At 42.0% G+C, this 22354-nt stretch overlaps 1 protein-coding gene across 22 annotated transcripts in view; it reads left to right on the top strand.

Annotated features, from left to right (window-relative positions):
* Positions 1 to 22354, top strand: part of Cdc14b (cell division cycle 14B) — a 111419-nt gene that overhangs the window by 59742 nt on the left and 29323 nt on the right. For 19 of the 22 annotated variants that reach the window (XR_013051718.1, XM_076573559.1, XM_076573558.1 and 16 more), the window contains 7 exons: positions 5614 to 5680; positions 6469 to 6531; positions 11165 to 11252; positions 11718 to 11948; positions 17269 to 17407; positions 17519 to 17678; positions 18389 to 18486. Coding sequence is in view for 19 of the 22 variants with exons in the window: in XM_076573559.1 (XP_076429674.1) it covers positions 5614 to 5680; positions 6469 to 6531; positions 11165 to 11252; positions 11718 to 11948; positions 17269 to 17407; positions 17519 to 17678; positions 18389 to 18486 (846 nt within the window). In the remaining 3 variants the exon portion in view is untranslated. Of the gene's footprint in view, positions 1 to 5613; positions 5681 to 6468; positions 6532 to 11164; positions 11253 to 11717; positions 11949 to 17268; positions 17408 to 17518; positions 17760 to 18388; positions 18487 to 20366; position 22354 lie in introns of those variants that run through there. The other 3 variants (XR_013051719.1, XR_013051720.1, XM_076573564.1) reach the window with 2 other exon arrangements.

Raw genomic sequence — 22354 nt, 5'->3', positions numbered from 1 at the left:
CTAGTTCCATCCATTTGCCTGCAAATTTCATGCTGTCATTGTTTTTCTCTGCTGAGTAGTACTCCATTGTGTATATGTACCACATTTTTTTCATCCATTCTTCTGTTGATGGGCATCTAGGTTGTTTCCAGGTTCTGGCTATTACAAATAGTGCTGCTATGAACATAGCTGAGTATGTATCTTTATGGCATGAATCAGCATTCCTTGGGTATATGCCCAAGAGTGAGATGGCTGGGTCTTGAGGTAGTTCGATTCCTAATTTTCTGAGAAACCGCCATACTGATTTCCACAGTGGTTGTACAAGTTTACATTCCCACCAACAGTGGAGGAGTGTTCCCTTTGCTCCACATCCTCTCCAACATTGACTGTCATTGATCATAGCCATTCTGACAGGTGTAAGGTGGTATCTCAGAGTCGTTTTGATTTGCATTTCTCTGATGATTAAGGATGTTGAGCATTTCTTTAAATGTCTTTCAGCCATTTGTGATTCTTGTTTTGTAAATTCTCTGTTTAGCTCTTTAGCCCATTTTTTAATTGGACTGTTCAGTATTTTGATGTCTAGTTTCTTGAGTTCTTTATATATTGTGGAGATCAATCCTCTGTCAGATGTGGGGTTGGTGAAGATCTTTTCCCATTCTGTTGGCTGTCTTTTTGTCTTATTGACTGTGTCTTTTGCCCTGCAAAAGCTTCTCAGTTTCGAGAGGTCCCATTTATTAATTGTTGTGCTCAGGGTCTGTGCTGTTGGTGTTTTATTTAGGAAATGGTCTCTGGTGCCAATGCATTCAAGAGTGCTTCCTACTTTCTTTTCTATTACGTTTAGTGTAACTGGATTTATGTTCAGGTCTTTGATCCACTTGGACTTGAGTTTTGTGCATGGTGACAGATATGGATCTATTTGTAATCTTTTACATATTGATATCCAGTTATGCCAGCACCATTTGTTGAAGATACTTTCTTTTTTCCATTGTATAGTTTTGGCTCCTTTGTCAAAAACCAGGTGTTCATATGTGCATGGATTAATGTCAGGGTCTTCAATTCGATTTCATTGGTCCGTATGTCGGTTTTTATACCAGTACCAAGCTGTTTTTATTACTATAGCTCTATAGTAGAGTTTGACTGTACCTCATTTTTTTAATTGGGTTTTTTTTTTGTTTTGTTTTGTTTTTTTGATGTCTAGTTTCTTTAGTTCTTTATATATTTTGGAAATTGGCCCTCTGTTGGATGTAGGGTTGGTGAAGATCTTTTCCCATTCTGTAGGCTGCCATTTTGTCCTGTTGACAATATCCTTTGCTTTACAGAAGCTTTTCAGTTTCATGAGGTCCCATTTATTAATTGTTGATCCTGGTGCCTACTCTGTTTGTGTTCTGTTCAGGAAGTTGTCTCCTGTGCCAATGCATTCAAGGCTATTTTCCACTTTCTTTTCTCTCAGGCCCGGTGTGTCTTGAGGTCTTTGATCCCCTTAGACTTGAGGTTTTGTGCAGGTGATAGATGTGGATCTATTTGCATTCTTCTACAGGCTGACATCCAGTTATTCCAGCACCACTTGTTGAAAATACTTTCTTTTTTCCATTGTATAATTTTGGCTTCTTTGTGAAAAATCGAGTGTCCATAGGTGTGTGGATTTAAGTCTGGGTCTTTGATTTGGTTCCCTTGGTCAACCTGTTTTTACGCCAATATGCAGTTTTTATTACCATTACTAGAAGTGTACAGGTAATGTGGTAGATCTATTTAATCATACCCTTACCAGGAACTTTTTGTTGGTAATTCTTGGGGTCGGGGGAGTAAGTCCTGACAGGAAGGTATGTTACACGGCATGACACCATAGATCCAGGAGTCCTGGCAGTGACACCTTTGGAATGTTGTCACTTCTGACCTCTTTGCTGGATGCCAGTGACTTTCCTATCCCCACTCCTGTCCTCAGAGTCTCAAATGTCTCCTGACTTTACCTTCTTTTTGACCCTAGAAATGATAGCGGTGGAGCAGGACTTTCTTGGCTGAGAAACAAGCTGTAATGTAGCCAGGGGAGAATCCTAATGGTACTGTGCCCAGTAACCCAGGCTCCCATGCAACCCACCTGGGAGTTCCCTTACTTCACAGGAGGAACTTTCTGGGGCAGCACTTGACCCCTTTCCCCAGGAGTACGGCCAGCAGAGGTGCAGGTGTGGCTGCTGATGTAGACCCACCGCAGCCTGTCAGGCAGCTGTGTGTGAGGGTGGCAAGTGGCAATGCTCCTGCTCTGAGTGGACAGCAGCCTCACCTCCGACCTACAGTGTGATTGTCTTGAAAGAATTTTAAAGAAAAAAATGTTTAAAAAGCTGTAAGCTGATGAATATGGCATCTTGTAGATGAACTCTAGAGTGTCTCCCTAACTGAAGGCAGTTTCTTCCTCAGGTTGCTCTGTGGATCCCTCTCTACTCCTTGAAACAGGGCTTCCATTGTTTTGGCATTGTTCAGAATTCAATGATATAGTGGTGGAGAGCCATGGCTGAGCTAGAATGCCCCTTCCTTGTTGCCTCATGGACTATCCCAAATGTTCTGTGATTTGAGGTGGGTAGGAACTGTAGCAGGAATCTTAAAAGTTCTTATTAATAAAATCAAACCTGAGCCAGGTATTGGGGTGAACTGGAAGATCAGAGAACCAGAACAAGCCACAGCTACCTCACCTCGTTGGATCCTCAGCTGGTCTTGTTTCCTCAGACTGGAGGCCTCTGAGTCCTCATCCAGAATGGTCCTCAGCTGCACTGCTGCTCAAAAGCCTGAATGCTTAACCAGGCCAAATGCTTAACCAGGCCAAATGCTTCTAGTTTCTGATCCCTCACACCTTATATACCTTTCTGCCTTCTACCATCACTCCCTGGGATTAAAGGCGTGTGTCACCATGCCTGGCTGTATCCTTGAACACATGGATTTCTGCCTAGCTCTGCCTCCCAAGTGCTGGGATTAAAGGCGTGTGTTACCACTGCCTATCCTCTATGTTTAATATTGTGGCTGACCCCAGATAAGTTTATTAGGGTGCACAATATTTCGGGGAACACAATACCACCACAAGGAAGAGAGAAAGGCACTGAGCTGAAGTAAGTCACTCATCTTTTTAACTTGTAAGAGCAACTGTTTGTGTCTGTTAGAAGCAATTCTTCTATCTGTGATCCCTGAGAGGCAAACATTTAGATCTCCTGCTGTTGCACAATGGTGACCTTGCTCCCCAGAATTCTCCAAAGTGTTAATCACTTGTTGCTATTCTCACAGCTTACAACACAAGGACCCAAAATGCAAATGGGCTTTCTTCCTTGCTAGACTGTAGCACAAACAGCCTCAACTCCACTTCCTACTGCGGCCTCCCTAGGTAGTTCTAATTTGCTTTTCTTTCATTATATCTTTATTTTATTTATTTATTTATTTTCTGAGACAGGCTCTTACTATGTATGTCTTGCTGGCTTGGAGCTTTCTATGTAGATGAGGCTGGCCTCAAACTCGAGAGATCTGCTCACCTCTGCCTCCTGAATACTGGAACTAAAGGTGTGTGCCACCATGCCTGGCCTATGATTATTTCTCCTCCTCCTTCTCTTCCTCCTCCTCCCAGTCCTCTTCTTCCTCTTCCTTCCTCCTCCTCTTTCTTCTTCTTTTCTTCTTCTTCTTCTTCTTCTTCTTCTTCTTCTTCTTCTTCTTCTTCTTCTTCTTCTTCTTCTTCTTCTTCTTCTTCTTCTTCTTCTTCCTCCTTCTTTTTTTGAACTCACTATGTAAACCAGACCACCTCAAACTCACAAAGTTCCTCCAGCCTCTGCCTCCCAAGTGCTGGAATTAAAGGTGTGTGACACCACACCTAGTAGCCTATGATTTCTTCTTAAATTATGTCATTTATTCTCTGTCTTAGTGAGAAAAAGCAGTCTAAAGGAGTATACTTGTCTTACTGTAGTCTATAGAAATACTCTGCTTATTAGTTTTTGTTGTACTTTTTGTAAGTGTGTCTCTCTCTTCTCTTTGTTTGGGATAAAGTTTGCATTCTTCCCTGATCCTTTTGTTTGCACTTCCCAAATGCTAGGGTTATAGGAATGCACTACTACGTCTGTCTTGTGGTCGTTAATAGCATGCTTTGGTTATCAGAGAACTGACTCTCAGCTTTGCTTGTTGCTGTCTCCTTTACAGACTTAAGTTTGTACTTTGAAGATAGAAACTATAGTACTACCTACTTGCAGAGGTTATACACATAAAAACAAACAAACCATAGTGCTTTCCCTCATTCAGTGTTTGCTCAGTATTCATAGCCCTTTCTCCTTTTTAAAAGTTGATACATACAATTTGCAAAGAAAGCACTAATGTTAGAAAACCAAACATTGCATACATATGTGTGCATGTGCACATGGATGTGTGCCATGCTTAGGAATTGAACTCAAGCATTACACAAGTACACATCACTGAGCCTGCACCCCAGCCCAAAACACTAATCTGAATTGTACAGCTAAGTATTACACATGTAGTGTGACGGCCACACTTTGGGATATAGAACATGGCTCTTACCCCTGAAGAATCCCTCCTGCCCTCCGCAGTTAGTTACCATCCTCTCAAAGATCTCTCTTGTTACTTTTCTGCTGTCACTTAGGCCGGTTTGCTTTTGAACTTCATGTGTCTGGGATCATCTAGTATGCATCTTGAGGGGATGGCTCAGTGGTTAAAGCACTTGCTACACAGGCCTGGGGACCAGAGTTTAGATTCTACACAGCCCATACACAAATGCTGGGTGGAAATGACAGCCTGCCTGTAATTCCTGCCTTAGAAAGCAAAGACAGACAGTGTATCCCTAGAGCAAGCTAGGCTAGCAAGGTCAGTCATATTGGTGGCCTCTGGGTTTGCTGAGAGATCTTGCCTCAATGAATAAAGTGGAAGAGCAATTGAGGATGGTTCCTAATGGCTTAGGTCAGGGTATTCATGAAGCAAGCATGTGTGTTCAGATAGTGTGAGGTGGGACTTGAGTAGGGCATGCCTTGAGCCATCATAATTCTTAAAGAAATTATTTGAGAATTCTTTGCAAGGTTGAATCAATATGCCTTTAGCTGGGTTGAAGAATTGTCAGTCACATTAGGAGGTCAGTGGTAGTAGTCAACGGTTGCCGTCAGAGTCCTTACACTGCTGCACTTTGAGAGTTCAGCTCTTTGCATTGATGAATACAGCTGGTATGATATTTGAGTGGCACCATCTGTTGGCTAATTATGCTTTTGTTCAGGTGTGGAGTGGTTTTACCAAAGGTTTAGATGCTTTTGCTCTTGTGATTTTATTGGAATTTTGACCCTTAAGAATTAGAAAGGGGGCTGGAGTGTTGGCTCAATGGTCCTCTGGCTGCTCTCCAGAGGACCCCGGTTCAGTTCCCAGCAACCACATGGCAGCTCACAACTGTCTGGAACTCCAGTTCCAGGGGATCTGACACTAATGTACATAAAATAAAGCTAAATAAATAAATAAATAAATAAATAAATGAATTAGAAAAAAGTTATCCAGTTAAATTTGAATATTCTAGTATAACTGTGCTATAGAGATCATTGGACATTGAATTCTAGTCAGCTTTGTCTTGGGGTGAGTATGCTGTAGAGCATTAACAGAATAACACTTTGGGAATTTCAGAGACGCTGCCTACGGAAGCTGCAGTTTCTATATTACACTCCTGGACTGTTTTCATGCAGTAAAGAAGGTGAGTGTCTGGAGAAGATAAGGTGTTCTACACAGCTCTGTTAGAATTTCTTCAGAAGAGGTGTGTAAGGTCAGAAGTACTCCATTCCCAGTTAACATTAAAGTGACCCCAAACCAATAAACAGCTCATTCTGAATTTCTCATTGCTTCTGTGCATGAACAGGATGGAAAAGGCACAGACAGGAGACAGGAGGCAGGCTGGGGTTGTCAGTCAGTTGGTTGAGAACTTGTTTAGCATGGGAGAGGCCAAGGGTTCAACCCCAGCATCACAAAAATAAGACACAAGTAAGAGAGTTAAGTAATTTGATTCTAGATACAGTATTAGTTTTGAGTGTGTCTGATTTAAAAGAAAAAGTTGAATTCTTTTTTCCTCCAAGTTTTGTTTATGTATCTACAATACAGTAACTGTGGGGCTGGGAATGCTACTCTGGCAGTGTCGGCTTAGCACATGCAGGTCCAAGTTCCCATCCTGTACCAACAGTACAGTAACTTCCTTCCAGGCACTGGACTTTGAGTTCAGCAGGGTAATTTGGACAGCAATTAATTTGTTACAAAGTTTTATATAAAAATAAGTGGGTCACAATTGCTTTGTTGCACAGTTTTAGGGCTGAGGGTGTGGTATAGGGCCCACCAACAAATAGGTGAACAAAACTCCCACATCCTTAGAAAATGCTCAACATGAATACAGTAATACTTTCTAGGACATTTCCTGTGCTTAGTAGAAAATTGGGTAGGAAACTGGCCTTTTATTTACACCTTTGTTCTTAAAAGTTTTCTTTGGTATTTTAGGCAATGCAGTTCGGCTTCTTTAATTTCAACGCATTTAATCTCGTTGAATATGAACACTATGAGGTAAGTTCCAGGTTCCTCTTTTCAGTCTCCCTACTCCACACTTTACTGAGGTGTCATTGACCAACATTATCTATATTAGATACAAAATTAGGTACAAAATAATGCTTTTAATTTATTTGTTATTATTGTTACTGTTGTTATTCATTGTGTGTGTATGATGTGTATCGGTGAGCTTGTGAGGTCAGAGGATATCTTAGCAGAATCAGCTTTCTCTTTTCACATCTACATGGGTTCTGGAGCTCAAACTCTGGTCATCAGGCTTGTGTGGCAAGTGCTTGACTGTTAAGTTACCCTGCTGGCCCAGATGTTTTGTTGAATATGTGCTTGTAAAATGGTTCCCAGAGTCAAGCTCATTCACATGTATCTCTGCAGTGTGTGTGCTGGGGACAGGTAAGATGCAGGAACCGATGGGTGGTGGTGGCCGGTGGTGGCTGATGGTGGCCCAACCTTTAATCCCAGCACTCAGGAGGCAGAGGCAGGTGGATCTCTGTGAGTTCTAGGACAGACAAAGCTACACAAAGAAACCCTGTCACCAAAAAAAAAGGGAAAGAAAGAAACACAAAACAAACAAACAAAAAAAAAAAGGATGCAGGATTAGCCTGTACACAAGATCTAGAACTTATTAGTGGAAATTTGAGTTATAACCAGAATTCTACTATTTGCCCACACAATTTCCCTCTTTTATCCTATCTAAAAGAATAAGAAGTTTTTTGTTTTTTGTTTTTTGTTTTTTTAATATTAAGTAATATATATATAGCTGGGGAGATGCTTCAGTGAGAAATGGAGTTTGAATGCCCAGAATCCACAGAAATACTTAGTGGGCATGGTGCCCTGTCTGTGTATCAAGCTCTTGGTTCAGCTGAGAGACCCTCCCGTAATATGTGAGCAATCAAGGAAGACAACTGATGTCAGTGTTCTGCTTTCACATGCTTGTACCACACTGTCACACACACATGCGCCCAACATACAAACATGCACAGACATGCATGCACATAAGGAAAAAAAAAACAAAATGAAATTGAAAGGTAAGAAACATCACTTCTTTAACCCTTACCTTGGTTCTTCATTCATGATTCTTTTTTGGGTTTTTTTGTTTTGTTTTGTTTTGTTTTGTTTTTGTTTTTTTCAAGACAGGGTTTCTCTGTGTAGCTTTGCGCCTTTCCTTTGTGGAATATTATTCTAAGGTGTGTTATATCTCTTTATGCTGTGGAACATTTGTCTAATGATGCAAAGATGTGTTGCATTCCTTTATATTGTATTTGTTTAACTCTGTGAAGATGTGTTACTTTGACTGTGTAAAACACCTAATGGTCTAATAAAGAGCTAAATGGCCAGTAGCAAGGCAGGAAAAGGGATGGGCAGGGCTGGCAGGCAGAGAGAATAAATAGGAGAAACCTGGAAGGATAAGAAGAAAGAGGAAGAGAACAAGGAGAGGAGGACGGTAGAGGCCAGCCTTCTAGCCACACAGCCAGCCATGGGTGAGAGTAAGATATACAGAAGAAAAGGAAAAAGTCCAGAGACAAAAAGTAGGTGGGGTAATTTAAGATAAGAAATACTGGCTAGAAATAAGCCAAGCTAAGACCAGGCATTTATAAATAAGATTAAGCCTCCGTGTGTATTTATTTGGGAGCTGGGTGGTAGGTCCCCCAAAAGATCAAAGAGCAAAACCAACTAACAACAGTTTTCAGTCTTGGTGACCTTCTGTAGTGATGAGGATACAGGTTTGGAGTCCTTGGTGTGGGCACAGAAAGGTGATTAGTTGCAGTGTCTAGTGTCTACCAAGGTATACTCACTCAGCTGTTGTTATAGCCTGTTTGTATTGTCTGAACACTTCTGTTTCAAGTTATGAAAACTAAGTACAAATAGCCAGGCCTGGTAGCAAACACCTTTAATCCTAGCACTCAGGCAGCAGCAGTAGGTAGATCTCTGCAAGTTTGAGGCCAGCTGTCTACATAGTGAGTTTCAGGCCAACCAGGGCTACATAGTAACACCCTATCTAAAAACAAAGAGTCCCAAATGTTTTAAATAAAAGTGAACATTTTACTGGAATCTGCAGATTAAAAATCCAGGAGCTGAGCTGGGGAGATGACTCAGATAAAATGCTTACTGTGCAACAAGAACCTGGTTTTAGATCCCAGCACCCAGGAAAAGAGACCAATGTGGCAGTAAACACCTATAATGCCAACACTGGGGAGGTGTAGAGAGCAGTGTCCCTGGGCTCACTGGTCAGCTACTTTAGCTGAAATCAGTAAGCTTCAGATTCAATGAGAAAACTTGTCTCAAAAAATAAGGTAGAGAAGAAGCTGACCTTTGGCACACGCACACATGCATGTGGACACTCATGTGGGAATGTGGATTATTATTGCCTGACTGAATTCTCTGGCCCTGTCTGGCCTACCCTATCAGAAGAAGCTGACAGGGCAGAAGAATGTGTCCAGCAGGCAAATTCACAGATATCCTCTTATATTTTTTTATCTTAAAGATTAAGAAAAACAAAAAATCCTTGACTCAAGGTGCCCTCCTCTGAACAGATGAATAAGATACTGTTTTGAAGGCCCTTTGGAGGCAGGAAAGCTTATAGACTCTTGCCTTTGTGTCCTGTTGTAGTTATTTTGAGCGAACTTCCTCAAAAGGAGAGGAGGCTCTTGAGACAGCACTCCATGCATTCATATCCCAAGTCCACAGATAATTAGCTTTTGCTATCAATTTCTAAAGAACTTTTTATTTAGAAGTCTGAAGTATAATTGAAGTGTTTTGTTGATGATCTGGGCTGTTTTTGTGGCAAAGATAAAGCATATCCTGAGATTCACTCGTGACAACTGTATACTCCTTATAATGCCAATCTGTTTCTAAAGTGCAGTCTCTCGCTACGCCCTTCAGTGACTATATAACTAAATTACATAAAACTAAATGTGTAAAATAAAATATACTTTCTTGGGGCTGGGGAGAGGGCTCAGTGGATAAAGTACTTGCTGTACAGAGTTTGGATCCCTTGAAGCCACATAAAAGCCAGGCAGGTAGGCATATATGGCTGAGACCTATAATCCCAGCACTTAAAGAGACAGATGATCCCTGAGGGGTTGAGCCAGATCAGCCTAGTAGAGTCTGCAAGCTCTGACTTTAGTAAGAGACCGTGTTCCAATAAATGAAGTGGAAAGTGATTGAGCATCAGATGCCAACGTTAGGCCTTCACACATGTGAATATGTACACACAGATGTACACCATACACACTTAAAAAATACTTTTTCTGGGTATATGAAATACTAAAAATAGCAGTTGGCACATGAAGCACTGTGTGTTTCTATTACCGAAATTGTTAAGTGATTTTTCTCTTTTGGCACTGATTCTCTCCGCCACGGTCAATTGCCTTTTATTTCTTAAAAGTTTTGTTATGCAGGCATGATGGCGCATGCTTGTAATCCCAGCACTTGGAAAGCAGTGGCAGACAGAGCTCTGTTGAGTTAAAGGGCATCCTCGTCTACATAGCATGCTAGTTCAGACAAGCCAGGGTTACATAGTGAGACCCTGCCTTAAAAAAAAAGCCAAGTGGACAGCACCTGAAGAGTGACAACCAAGGCCGTCCTCTGTCCTACACACACACACACACACACACACACACACACACACACACACACACACACACAACGTAAAGTGTGCTTTGTTATTTCCCTCCTGTTAAATAGAAGCAGTGGGGACAGTGCTTCTATCCAACACTTTTCCTGTTTTTACTCCGGGAGTCAAAATTATTTACATCAGAAGTTACTTTGTCTGTTTAGGATACTGGGTGGGGGACCTTCTAGAGTCCTCACACACACTGGAAAAGCTTGCTCCCTCCCTCCCTCTCTCTCTCTCTCTCCTTCCTTGTTTGTTCATTTGTTCGTTCGTTCGTTCGTTCGTTCGTTCGTTCGTTCGTTCGTTCGTTCGTTCGTTAGTTTGTTTGTTTATATATGGTTTTTCGAGGCAGGGTTTCTCTGCGTAACAGCTCTGGCTGTCCTGGAACTCCCTGTGTAGACCAGGCTGGCCTCAAACTCACAGAGATCTGCCTGCCTCTGCCTCCTGAGTACTGGGATTAAAGGCATGTGCCACCACCACCTGGTGAGTTTGCTATCTTAATAGGAATTAATTTCCTATAATAAGAATTTATTCAGATAACCAGGTAATTGAAATATAATAATTGAGTACAGAGTATTGGGTACAGAGTATGTTTTCTAGACTGATGACCTAAGCAAAGAAACACTCTTTATTTATTCATTCATTCATTCATTCATTCATTCATTCATTCATTCATTTTATCATTATTATTTTTGTTTTGTTTTGTTTTCGAGACATGGTTTCTCTGTGTAGCTTTGCTCCTCTCCTGGAACTCACTCTGTAGCCCGGCTGGCCTCGAACTCAAAGAGATCCGCCTGCCTCTGCCTCCCAAGTGCTGGGATTAAAGGCGTGCACCACCACCGCCCAGCGAAACACTTTTAAAACAAAGTGATTGACAATAGGAAGGTTAGCAATCCTTTGGAAATTCATTAGTAAACAGCTGACATGCGAAAGCCAATGGCTTTGAACTCTTAGAGTATTGAGAAGGGAGGTAGAGAGAGATGTGGTTCAAAGGTTAATTATGCTGGTTTTCATTGGCAGAAAGCAGAAAATGGAGATTTCAACTGGATAATACCAGAGCGGTTTCTTGCCTTCTGTGGACCTCATTCAAGATCCAGGCTTGAAAGTGGTATGCAAAACTATGGAACCATTATAGCCTTGTCTTTTTCCTTTTGAACTAGAATGGCAAGCTGGGTACAGTAGTGTGAGTCTGAGTGAGGCAGGAGGATACTTCAAGTCCTGAGTTCTGGTGTGCTGTACGGTTGGGTGTCTGTGATGGGCTCAGCATTGCTATGGTCACCTCCTGGGAGTGGGGCTCCTGAGTTACCTTTGGAGGGGTGACCCAGCCTAGGTTAGAAAGACACCAAAGAATTCAGAAAAGCTTGACTCTGTCTTTATGATTTAACCACTCTTGGTTATTTGAGCATGTTGTTTTGCCTGGGTGTTAACTTTTTAAACTTTTGTTTTTTACAGTTATAATCAAATTGGTATTCAGTCCCCAATCCAGACACTGTTTCCACCCACTTTCAGGTGAAACTATTTTCCATTATTTTCCTCCTGCATTTTACAAGATGTGGTACATTTCTTTATGTAGGTTACCACCAACATTCTCCTGAGACTTACATTCCATACTTTAAGAATCACAATGTAACTACCATTATTCGTCTGAATAAAAGGATGTATGATGCTAAGCGCTTTACGGATGCTGGTTTCGATCACCATGATCTTTTCTTTCCGGATGGCAGCACCCCTGCTGAGGCAATTGTCCAAGAATTCCTGGAAATTTGTGAAAATGTTGAGGGTGCCATTGCAGTGCATTGCAAAGGTAAGCAGCTAGGTTCAGTTACAGGCAGTGCACATGTATGAGGATGTGTGTAGATACGTGTTGTATCTGTTTGTATTACATGGAAAGACACATGACTGTCTCTAGAGTTTTCCTGCCTGGCCCACAGTCAGGACAGATCTCTGTCACGCCAGTCCCACAGCTGCTCAGACCCAACCAAGTAAACACAGAGACTTATATTGCTTATAAACTGTATGGCCATGGCAGGCTTCTTGCTAACTGTTTTTATATCTTAAATTAATCCATTTCTATAAATCTATACCTTGCCACATGGCTCATGGCTTACCAGCATCTTCACATGCTTCTTGTCATGGCGGCGGCTGGCAGTGCCTCCCTGACTCAGCCTTCTATTTCCCAGAATTCTCCTCTCTCCTTGTCCTGCCTATACTTCCTGCTTGGCCATTGGCCAGTCAGTGTTTTATTTATACAGAACGATATCCACAGCACATAACCCTGTATTTTTGAAAGAATGATTTAAAGTTTTTCTATGACATTATCTTGTGTGTGTGTGTGTGTGTGTGTGTGTGTGTGTGTGTGTGTGTGTGTTAGAAGAAAATTTGTGAGAGTCCATTCTCTTACCATGTAGTTCCTGGGGATGGAACACACGTCATCAGACTTGGCAACAAGTGCTTTTCCCAGTTGACCTATCTCAGTGGCCAGAAAGAATGATTTTAAAACCCTAAAATCATATGAAAAGCATAGTAAATTATTTTCATGAGGAAGCCTACAAAGGCTTATTGCCTTTGTGTGTATTTATTCAGATGTCTGTCATGTGCCTATGTGGTAAGTCCTTTGGCTGTCAATGACAGAACAAGGTCTTACTGCAGCTTGCTATATGGAGAATAAGATCTGACAAGATGTATTTCAGCAGCTGTAACAATTTCTGATACTAAATGTTCCATGAATGACTAAATGATGCATATATGAATATAGTAGAGTTTATTTAACTTTAATGTGAGCTAGTCTAGTTAATTAGGACAAGGGATATAATCACTAAGAAAAATTCAATAGTAAGATAAAGAAAAAAATTAATTTCTAGAGTTAGGAATGTAGCTATAATCACAACATCCAAATGTTCATTTTGCAGTGGAAGATGACAAGGCATACCAAAAAGTAAAGTGGGAGGGGATCCACGAGAGTATAAAAAAAAAATCCACAAAAATTATCCTTGAGCCAGGCAGTGGTGGCACATGCCTTCAATCCCAGCATTTGGGAGGCAGAGGCAGGCGGATCTCAGTGAGTTTGAGCTCAGCCTGGTTTACAAAGAGAGTTCCAGGATAGCCATGACTGTTAGACAGAGAAATCCTGTCTGAGGGGAGACAGGATGGACATGGACTATCCTTGACAAGGATCAGATAGATTTAAAACAGCTACCTCAACTGTGCTCATGTTAAAAAAAAAGGGGGGGGGGAGAAGAAAAAAAATGTGTGAGCAAAATCCAAGTATCAGTAGAAGATAAAAACCATAAAAAGTAAAAGCAATTCTGGAAATAAATTTAAAAAATTATTGGCAGGGTTCCAAAGCAGACCTGCTCAAGCAGAAGGAATAAGCAGTGACTGTAAAGAGCAGAGCCATTAAAAAGTCACCAGGTCTGAAGAATAAGGAAAAAGGAGTCAGGAAGAGAAAGGAGAAAAATCTGGCAGAAGACCGGCAGACCAGATATGCCTAGTGGAGAAAGGAGGTAGACTGTTTTCCTGGAAGATTTTCCCACTTTGATGAAAAACATGATTGTAAACATTCTCCAAACTCAGCAAACTCCAAACAAAACAAACTCAGAAACTCACATGAAGATATTTTATAATGAGACTGTCTAAATACAGAGATACTGAAAGAATCAAGAGAGGAAACTCTAATTACCAGATCTTTCATCAGAAACCGTGGAGGCCAGAGGCAGTGAATTGATAATAATTCAATTATTGAAGGAAAAACCCTACAACCAAGAGTCCATTAAGTCTTCAAAACTCTCTCAAAAACAAGGAGAAATTAAACTACCCTCAGATGGTCACGTGCTGGGGGAGTTGTTACAACTTGACCTGTGCTGTGTTAGGTGAAGTGGAAGGACCCCAGACAGTGGCTCAAAGCCTTATGAAGAAGCAAGTATTTCTGGTAGAGGTAAATACGCACACAGACAGGTTAAAGAATAGTAATAGCTTTTTAAGTATTGTTGCTATTGCAATATAAATACTATAACACACAAAAAAATAGGAAACCAGTAAGAAATCAACAAAATCCAGGATTGGTTCTTCACAAAATCTAACAGAAATCACAAACATTTTTTTACATTGGTGAAGATAAAAGAGAAAATTATTAGAAATTATTACAATGAGGCCGGGCAGTGGTGGCGCACGTCTTTAATCCCAGCACTTGGGAGGCAGAGACAGGTGGATCTCTGTGAGTTCGAGGCCAGCCTGGGCTACCAAGTGAGCTCCAGGAAAGGCGCAAAGCTACGCAGAGAAACCCTGTCTTGAAAAACCCCCCAAAAAAAAGAAAAAAAAAGAAATTATTACAATGAGAAGTGACAGTGGGGACAATAATGGAAAGTGTGGAAATGATAAGAGGACCTGATCTTGGATCCACATGTAAAAAGTTAGGCATGGCTGTATGTACCTGTAACCTCTGCATTGGGAAGTAGGGGGTGGTGTTGGGGCAGACAGGAAGATTGCCGGGCTTAGTGGCCTGTCAGCCTAGCTGAAACCAGCAATCTCTAAGTTCATTGAGAGACTCTGTGTCAAGGAGATAAGGTAGAGAGTGATGAAGCTGGACACCTGTGTGTGTGAACACATGTGAACAACCAGTAAGAGATTGCGGTGAACAGTTGCAGAACAAAAAGTTGGATAATGGAAATGAAGTGGAAAGTTCCTGGAAACACAAAACCTACCAATGCAGAGTCACCATGAAATGTAGAAGGTGGGTTTAAAGTTCAAAACACTGAGAAGGTAGAATTGAAGTTCCTGATGAAGGAAAACGCTGGACCAGATCATCACCCGTGACTAACACCAACTCTCAGAGACGTACTCAAAACTTAATAGAACAAAGACCTCATAAGCTGTATGAGGCCAGGATTCCCTTGCTACCAAACCAACAGAAGCAAAGAAACTGTCAGTGTCGTAAGCGTGATAACAAAGTGTTTACCAGCTGAATTCAGTAGCACAGTAAATGGATTCCAGGAAGCTGGGTCTCCGTGGCAGAGGGCTGGCTTTGCAAACGAGACACCCTGGGTTTGGTTGCAGCACTGCATAGCCTGAGTGCCATGTGTACACCTGCAGTCCTGACGCTGGGTTCAAGATTACCCTTAGCCACATAGTGAGTTTGATGCCAGTCTGGGGTACAAGAGACCTGTCTGAGATAATACAATATAGTAAAATAGTATTCACTCTCTGAAGCACTTGCCCTGGAGTTACAGAAGTAATACAACATAGAAAAAGTCAGTGTGAATCTCCACGGTAACAGTGAAGTCCAAAAGCCACATCGTCTCTGCTGATATAGGAATGGCATTTGGCAGAATTTGGCATCTCCCTTTTGTGATAAAACCACTGAGAACAAAGTAGGGCTAGAAGGGAACTATCTCCACATAATAAAAACCATGTATAAAAAGCCCACAGCCACTGTCACACTGTGGGTGGCAGGAGACTGAAATTGTTTATTGCTTACTCTCATCTGGGGTGATTTTCCTAGCAGCTGCCTTGGTTCTTTCCCATACATTTCCAGTTCCAAAGCCACAGCCACAGTTTTATGTATTTGCTTCAGCGGCACCCCTTTTCTAAATTGTGTGCATCAGGGAGGGTCCTCTAGCAGTCGAAAGTAATAGCATGTTTATATATAGAATGGTTTATTAAAAGAAATTGTGGAGTCAGTGAATCCATCATCTGTGCTATGAGCTGTCTGCCTAGAGGCATGAAGGCAGACCTGCTTTTGGATGGAAAGCTAGTCTTTTTTTTTCTGTTCAGACTTTGAATGGATTGGGAGAGGACTGCCCACATTATGGAAAGCATAATAAGTGTGCTTACTAAAAATGGAACCAGTTGAAATGCTGATCTTAACCAAAAATTCCTTCCAAGTTGACACAACATATTAACCATCATAGGAGTTAATTATAATGGTCTCTATAAGAGGAGAAAAGGGGGCTTAGGAGATGTTTCAGCATCTAAACTGCTTGTCACGCCAACTATGAGACTGGAGTTCAGATCTCCAGAAGACACATAAATGCTAGATGGTCATGTAGCCCATCGACAGTTACAGGGAAGGAGGAGACAGGATTTCCAGACCAGACTAGCTAGCCAGACCAGCCATGTGGGTGAGATCTTTCAGGTTCAAATCAGAAACCCTGCCTTAGTGAATAAGGTGGAGAGCAGTTAAGGAAGACTCTTAGACTTCTGCTTAGGGCTTCTTCGTGCTCCCTCAAATACAACCATATGTACACACCACATACAGAGACACATACAAAACAGAAGGAAGAGTTCCAGAAAAGGGAAAAGGTTGAGGCTGTAGTTTGGCAGAGTGCTTGTCTAACATGTCCTCCCCTAAAACAGAGTGTGAACAGGTTCAGACAGACGTTGAGTAGGAAATACTGTTGGATTTGATAGAAAATGTAAGGCTTGAGTAGAAAACACTTTAAAACTTTTTATTTTTATTTTTTGGTTTTTTGAGACAGGGTTTCTCTATGTAGTTTTGGTGCCTGTCCTGGATCTTGCTCTGTAGACCAGGCTGGCTTCGAACTCACAGAGATCCGCCTGCCTCCCGAGTGCTGGGATTAAAGGCGTGCACTACTGCCGCCTGGCTAAAAATTATTTTTATTTATGTGCATGTGTGGTGTGTGTGCCTGAGTGAATATGTGTACCACATGCATGTAGGTGCCTTTGAGACAGAGGATATCTGATCTCCTATAGAAATGGAGTTACAGGCAGTTATGAGCCACCTGATAGTGGGTGCTGGGAACTGAACCTGGGTCCTCTGTAAGAACAATACGTGCTCTTAACTGTTAAGTCTCCTCTCCAGCTCCAAACACCACATTTCTTAAGAATCCCTGTTCAGAAAATGATTCTCAGTCTTTGGCTTCACATCGAATCCTCGGGGAATTTTAGAAGGATTGAGTCTCTGCTCCTGGGCTGCATCCCACTTAGGTCTTGAGGGTGAGCCTTCATGCTGGCCTTCTTACACCTCTTCAGACTGACTGATGTAGAGGACCTCTGCAGAGGGAGCCAAAGCCCTGGGAAGGCTTTAATTTTTTTGTTTTTTCTTCCTCTTGTTCAGAAAATTCTGGAGGATGTGCAACCAGGTTTCATTGATTGGTTTGTTTTTCTAGCTGGCCTTGGTCGAACAGGTACTCTGATAGGCTGCTACCTCATGAAGCATTATAGGATGACGGCAGCCGAGAGCATTGCCTGGCTTAGAATCTGCAGACCCGGTTCAGTGATTGGGCCCCAGCAGCAGTTTCTGGTCATGTAAGTACACCGGAAGCTTGTCTCCTGTAACGACAGGAGTGTGGGGTAGAGATAGGGGAAGAGGGGTGTCCTTATGGAAAGCTATGTTTTGATGTTGCTTAAACACTCTAGGAAACAGTCAAGCCTCTGGCTGGAAGGCGAATATTTCCGTCAAAAGTTGAGAGGGCAGGAGAATGGACCCCTGAGAACAACCTTCTCCAAACAACTCTCAGATGTTGATGACATTTCAATAGATGGGCTTGAGAATCAAGACAAGCAAGAGCCTGAGCCGGTAATGGAACCGTCCCGATCACGCTGTTGTTATTGCTGTAAATGCTGTTGAGATCCTTGTAGGGCATGGAGAAAATTATAGGTAAAGATAATAAAGTGGTTTTGAAGGGGCTATCACCACACAGTTGTGTTTAGATACAATCCTCTAAAAATGTTTGACTGAAAAGAAAGTTGTGTGCTTGTAGAATGTTTACTTCCTAAACACAGATGGAAATTAGCAGTAGGGAGTAAGCTCTTCGCACGGGTCTTTCTACTCCCCTGCTTCACTGCCCCATCCTCATCTCAGCCACTTTAGTAGTTCAAATAGAGAACTTCCAAAGAACCACAGTTTTAGCAGGCAGCAACACTAGGTTAAGGGGTGATGAATGGATGTTCAAACTTTTATAAGTTCTAAAACCAAAAGCCCATTAGGGATCGTTACTCCTTTATAAAAAAAGAGATCTTTGGGTCTGGTGACTGAAAATCTGCTTTGATTGTCTTGAAATATAGCTGGTAGTTTGATTTTTGAAAACTGTTGTAGCATTCAGAAGAAACTTTTGAGTGTGTGTGTGTGTGTGTGTGCGCGCGCGCGCGCGCGCGCGCGCGCGCATGCACACATTACATGCATGCCTGTATGTGTCTAGATAAATAGCCATTTCACTTCAGTTGCAACCTATGTTAATAGCTCAGTGTTTTCTTTCTTTCTGTTTTTTATTGTTTTAACTGGTACAGTATAGTGATGATGATGAAATCAATGGAGTGACACAAGGAGATAGACTTCGGGCCTTGAAAAGTCGGAGACAGTCAAAAGCCAACGCTATCCCCCTCACGTGAGTGATTTCCTTCACTGTGGTCACACTTGTCTATTTTGTGTGGGTCCCTTAGGGACATTTTTCCTTCATACTTTTCTCCCTAGCTGCACACCTATTACTTTGCAATGATCACTTGTGTGGTTTAAAATCTAGAGGTGCTCAGCTGTTCATTTCTCTCTGTTCTCGTGTAACCTCGGGAGACATGATAGGTAAGAAAGCAGTATTAGGAAAGCTTTTGTCCATAGTCAGTCAGCTTGACACCCTCAAGTGAGTAACCGCAGATGTCAAGACCAGGATAACAGTTGGCCATAGTTATCAAGCTGGTTACATGTCAGTCATCAGTCTGCACACAGTAGAATTGAGTCAATTGTCGAATGATGTCTTAAAGTCATTATATCATCTCAGTATGTTATATATAATGATAAACTTATACCCAAATTATTTATGTATATATTGGTCTGGAGAACTGAGTTTTAGTTGTAGACAAGGAGCACAATAAGAAGTTTCATAGTAGGTGTTTTTATCCCCACATGAGCTTCTTAAGCATTTATCTTAATTTGATCCAACTATGGGGACGTCCACGACTAGTGTTCAAATCCTGGACTCAAACCGTGTTGCCTCCTGGCAGCCCTCCTAGCTGAGCTTTGCATCATGTGGGAGTGTCATGTGGGAGCTTACCTTATAATGCAGCTTCTTGTTGGACTGGGCAGGGGGATCGAAATTCTTACTTCTAACAAGCCTCTTTGCCTGCCCTTTGCTCCTGGCAGAGTGAGAGATGGGGCACGGCGCCCTTTGAATTGCAAGCTCTAGGAAGGTGATGCTTTTGTGGGTTACACACACTTTTTGTGTTAAGACTGTCCATTGCCAGTTTATTTCTTAGTAGGTTGTTTTACCCTACTTTCAGAAGCCAGGTTAGAAGTTAGGAGATACAAATTCTGTTTGGTCAAAAGTTCTTGTTAATCAGCTAAAGTGCTTGCTGCTCTTAACGAGGCCCCAAGTTTGGCTCCCAGCACCCAAGCAACACACAGTCACCTGTAACTCCAACTCCAGGGTGTCTCTGTTCTCTGCAGGTGCCCATGCACACACACAAATATATATATATATGTTCTTGTTAAATAGAACTTTCAGGAAATTTCACCTTCTCCCCTCTATTTAGAAATGTATTTTCTGGAACTCATTATTTAGTGATAATTTTTTCTTAGGGAAGCTGAAATTATGCAATTGATAGCCTTGGGTATATGGTAATAGAAAAGCAAATGAAGACTAAAATTTAAAGACCCTTGGAACTGGCAGATGATTTCAGATGTTCCTCACTCAGCAGAGTATGTGAGGCTGTCTGAGCTAAAAGTCTGATGCTCTCAGAATGGCTGAATGAAAGCAGCTGGAGGGTTTGGGTAGAGCTCAGTGGGAGAGTGCTTGCAGGGGGCTGGGATTTAATTCTCTTCACTGCTGGAAAGGAAGGGAAGGAAGGAAGCAAGGAGAGTGAGGGAGCTGGAAAAGACTAGGTGAAAGGACTCATTTGTTTAGTTAGTATACTTCCCCGACCAGTGTGAAAAAAGGAACAAACGACGGTGAGTGCTGAAGCACTCTCCAGTGACTGGATCTTACTGAACACCCTCAAATTGCCCTCTTCTCCATATGGATAGCAAACTTCTAGGCTCAAATTTTCCTAATCTGCCATTTAGTGGTTGGAAAACTGGAGTCTTTTGGGGGAGCATGGTAATCCACTTCCTTCTGTCCCTACCTCCCAACCGGACTCATGCATTGCTGCTGATAAATTATTTGCCTCCATATTGGTACTTGGACATAGGAAAATACTCAAAGAACCAGATGAATCCTAGGAGGAGGTTACAGTTAGATATTAAATGTCTCTCCTAGTGATTGGGTTTTTTTTTTAGGAAATTCCAATATTGTAGAGAAGTTTGTTTTATTAGAAGTTGTACAGTAGCCCTTTCATTGGAGAGCCTGCCCGATGCTGACTTCCGTGAGGTTGGTAACTCATTAGCACCATGGCATCCACCTTTAGGACTGGATGGCAAGTGTATTTTCCATGTTAAAATTGACTTGCTGGCTTGTTAGTAACTAATTCTGTTTGTATTAGTTTTCCTGTTGCTGTGGTTAAAGTACTGGAGGGGGTGGGTGTTATTTAGGCTTACAGTATAATTCATCATGGTGGAAAAGTCAGGCAGCAGGAGACTGAGGAGGTCTGCTCACACCTCATCTGATGCGTGTATGTGCTCAGCCCACTTTCTCTTTTTTGGGATGGTGCCACTCAAGGTGGGTTTTCCCATCTCAGTTAGTCTAATCTTAGATAACCCCTCACAGACATGGCTTGTATCTTGAATAATCTATATTCTGTCAAGTTGACAGTATTGACACCAGATTGCCCATCACTCTGTGTGCCATGAACTATGTGTGTTAGATCAACAGGAAAGAATGCATGGAGGGTAGGGTTGTAGTTGTGTCCTACATGGTCATTAGATAGAAACATACAGTTACTTTAGAAAAAAAAAAATCACTTAAATATAACAGTGCAAAAAAGACAAGTGAGCATTTCAACAAAGAAAAATAACTCTTAGGCTTTGAGTTTTACCAGAGGAACAAATGAAAATCAATAGTGCAGACATCCCATTTGCATGCCACTACCAACTAAGAAGACATTGTAGTCAGTGACTATAAATGCAAATAAGGTGGAAAACAATTGAGGAAGACCCTGGCATTGACCTCTTTCTGCCATACACATCCATAAATTTATGTGTTCACATGTGAATACATACAACACACACAAAAAACACCAAGCCAAAACTGGGTATGTGGTACATACTTGTAATCCCAGCACTTAAGCACTTGGAAGGTAGTGGCAGCAAGATCAGAAGTTCAAGGCCATCCTCAACTACATAGTAAAGTCAAGGTCAGCCTGGGCAACAAGAAACCTTGTCTTAAGAAAGAAGGGAACAGGAGGTGACAGGAAAATAAATATCGAAGTTTGAGTGTGTATTAGTTACTTTTCCATTGCTATGATACTACACCATAACCAAGGCAACCTAAAGAAGGAAATGTTTACTTGGACGTACTGTTCTAGGGGGTTGTCCATCAACATCACAGGAATGCGACAGCATGCGTAGTGGCAGCCCTGGCAGCTGGAACCGGAAATGGAAACTCAAATTTGAGCTGTAGGCAGGAAGCAGAGAGAGCCACCTGGGAATGGCAAGAGGCTTTGAAACCTCAAAGCCCACCCCCAGTCACATACTTCCCCCATCAAGGTCACACCTCCTACACCTATCCAAACCATTCACCAACTGGGAACTAAGAGTTTAAATGCCCAAGGCTGTGAGGTCCAACTCTTTCAAATCACCTCAGGTTGTGTAAAGAAAACAAGTCATACATAGTGTGACTACAGTAATGAAGCTGATGGTGTCTGCTCAGGTGTGCTTCTGCAGTCCATACTGTCGAGTGTGCAGTTCACCTGAACTCCTAACTGACGAGCTCAGTTCCTTGTTCTCAGTCATACCTGCTGATCGTACCAGACAGTCTGGGCTGTTTCTGCCTCCTCCTCTCCCTGTACTCAGGTGTAGTGTTTTATACGAGCATACTGTATATTTGACTGTGGCCAGCTTAAGTATTGGAAATCAGTATGGTGGGGTGGTTATCCAATAGAGATGGAGTCTCACCATTTGTTCCTGTGTGTTAAACTAAAGTCAGCATTTTTGTCTCAACAGAAGTCGGACCACCACCACCACCACCCTTGTTTCCCACCCCTTTGCCATCACAGTTGCTGCTCTGGGTCTTTTAGGGTGTCTTAAGCCACAGGTGGCTCTGTGTATTTTATTACATGATTTATTTTGGCTTCCCAATTTGAACATCTGTTCTTTCCCCTTCCGCCCTT

This window comes from Peromyscus maniculatus, chromosome 5 (genome assembly GCF_049852395.1).
Source record: "Peromyscus maniculatus bairdii isolate BWxNUB_F1_BW_parent chromosome 5, HU_Pman_BW_mat_3.1, whole genome shotgun sequence".
Taxonomy (NCBI): domain Eukaryota; kingdom Metazoa; phylum Chordata; class Mammalia; order Rodentia; family Cricetidae; genus Peromyscus; species Peromyscus maniculatus.
The sequence above is the reverse complement of the archived record's forward strand: the minus strand, read 5'-3'. Positions and strand labels throughout refer to the sequence as shown.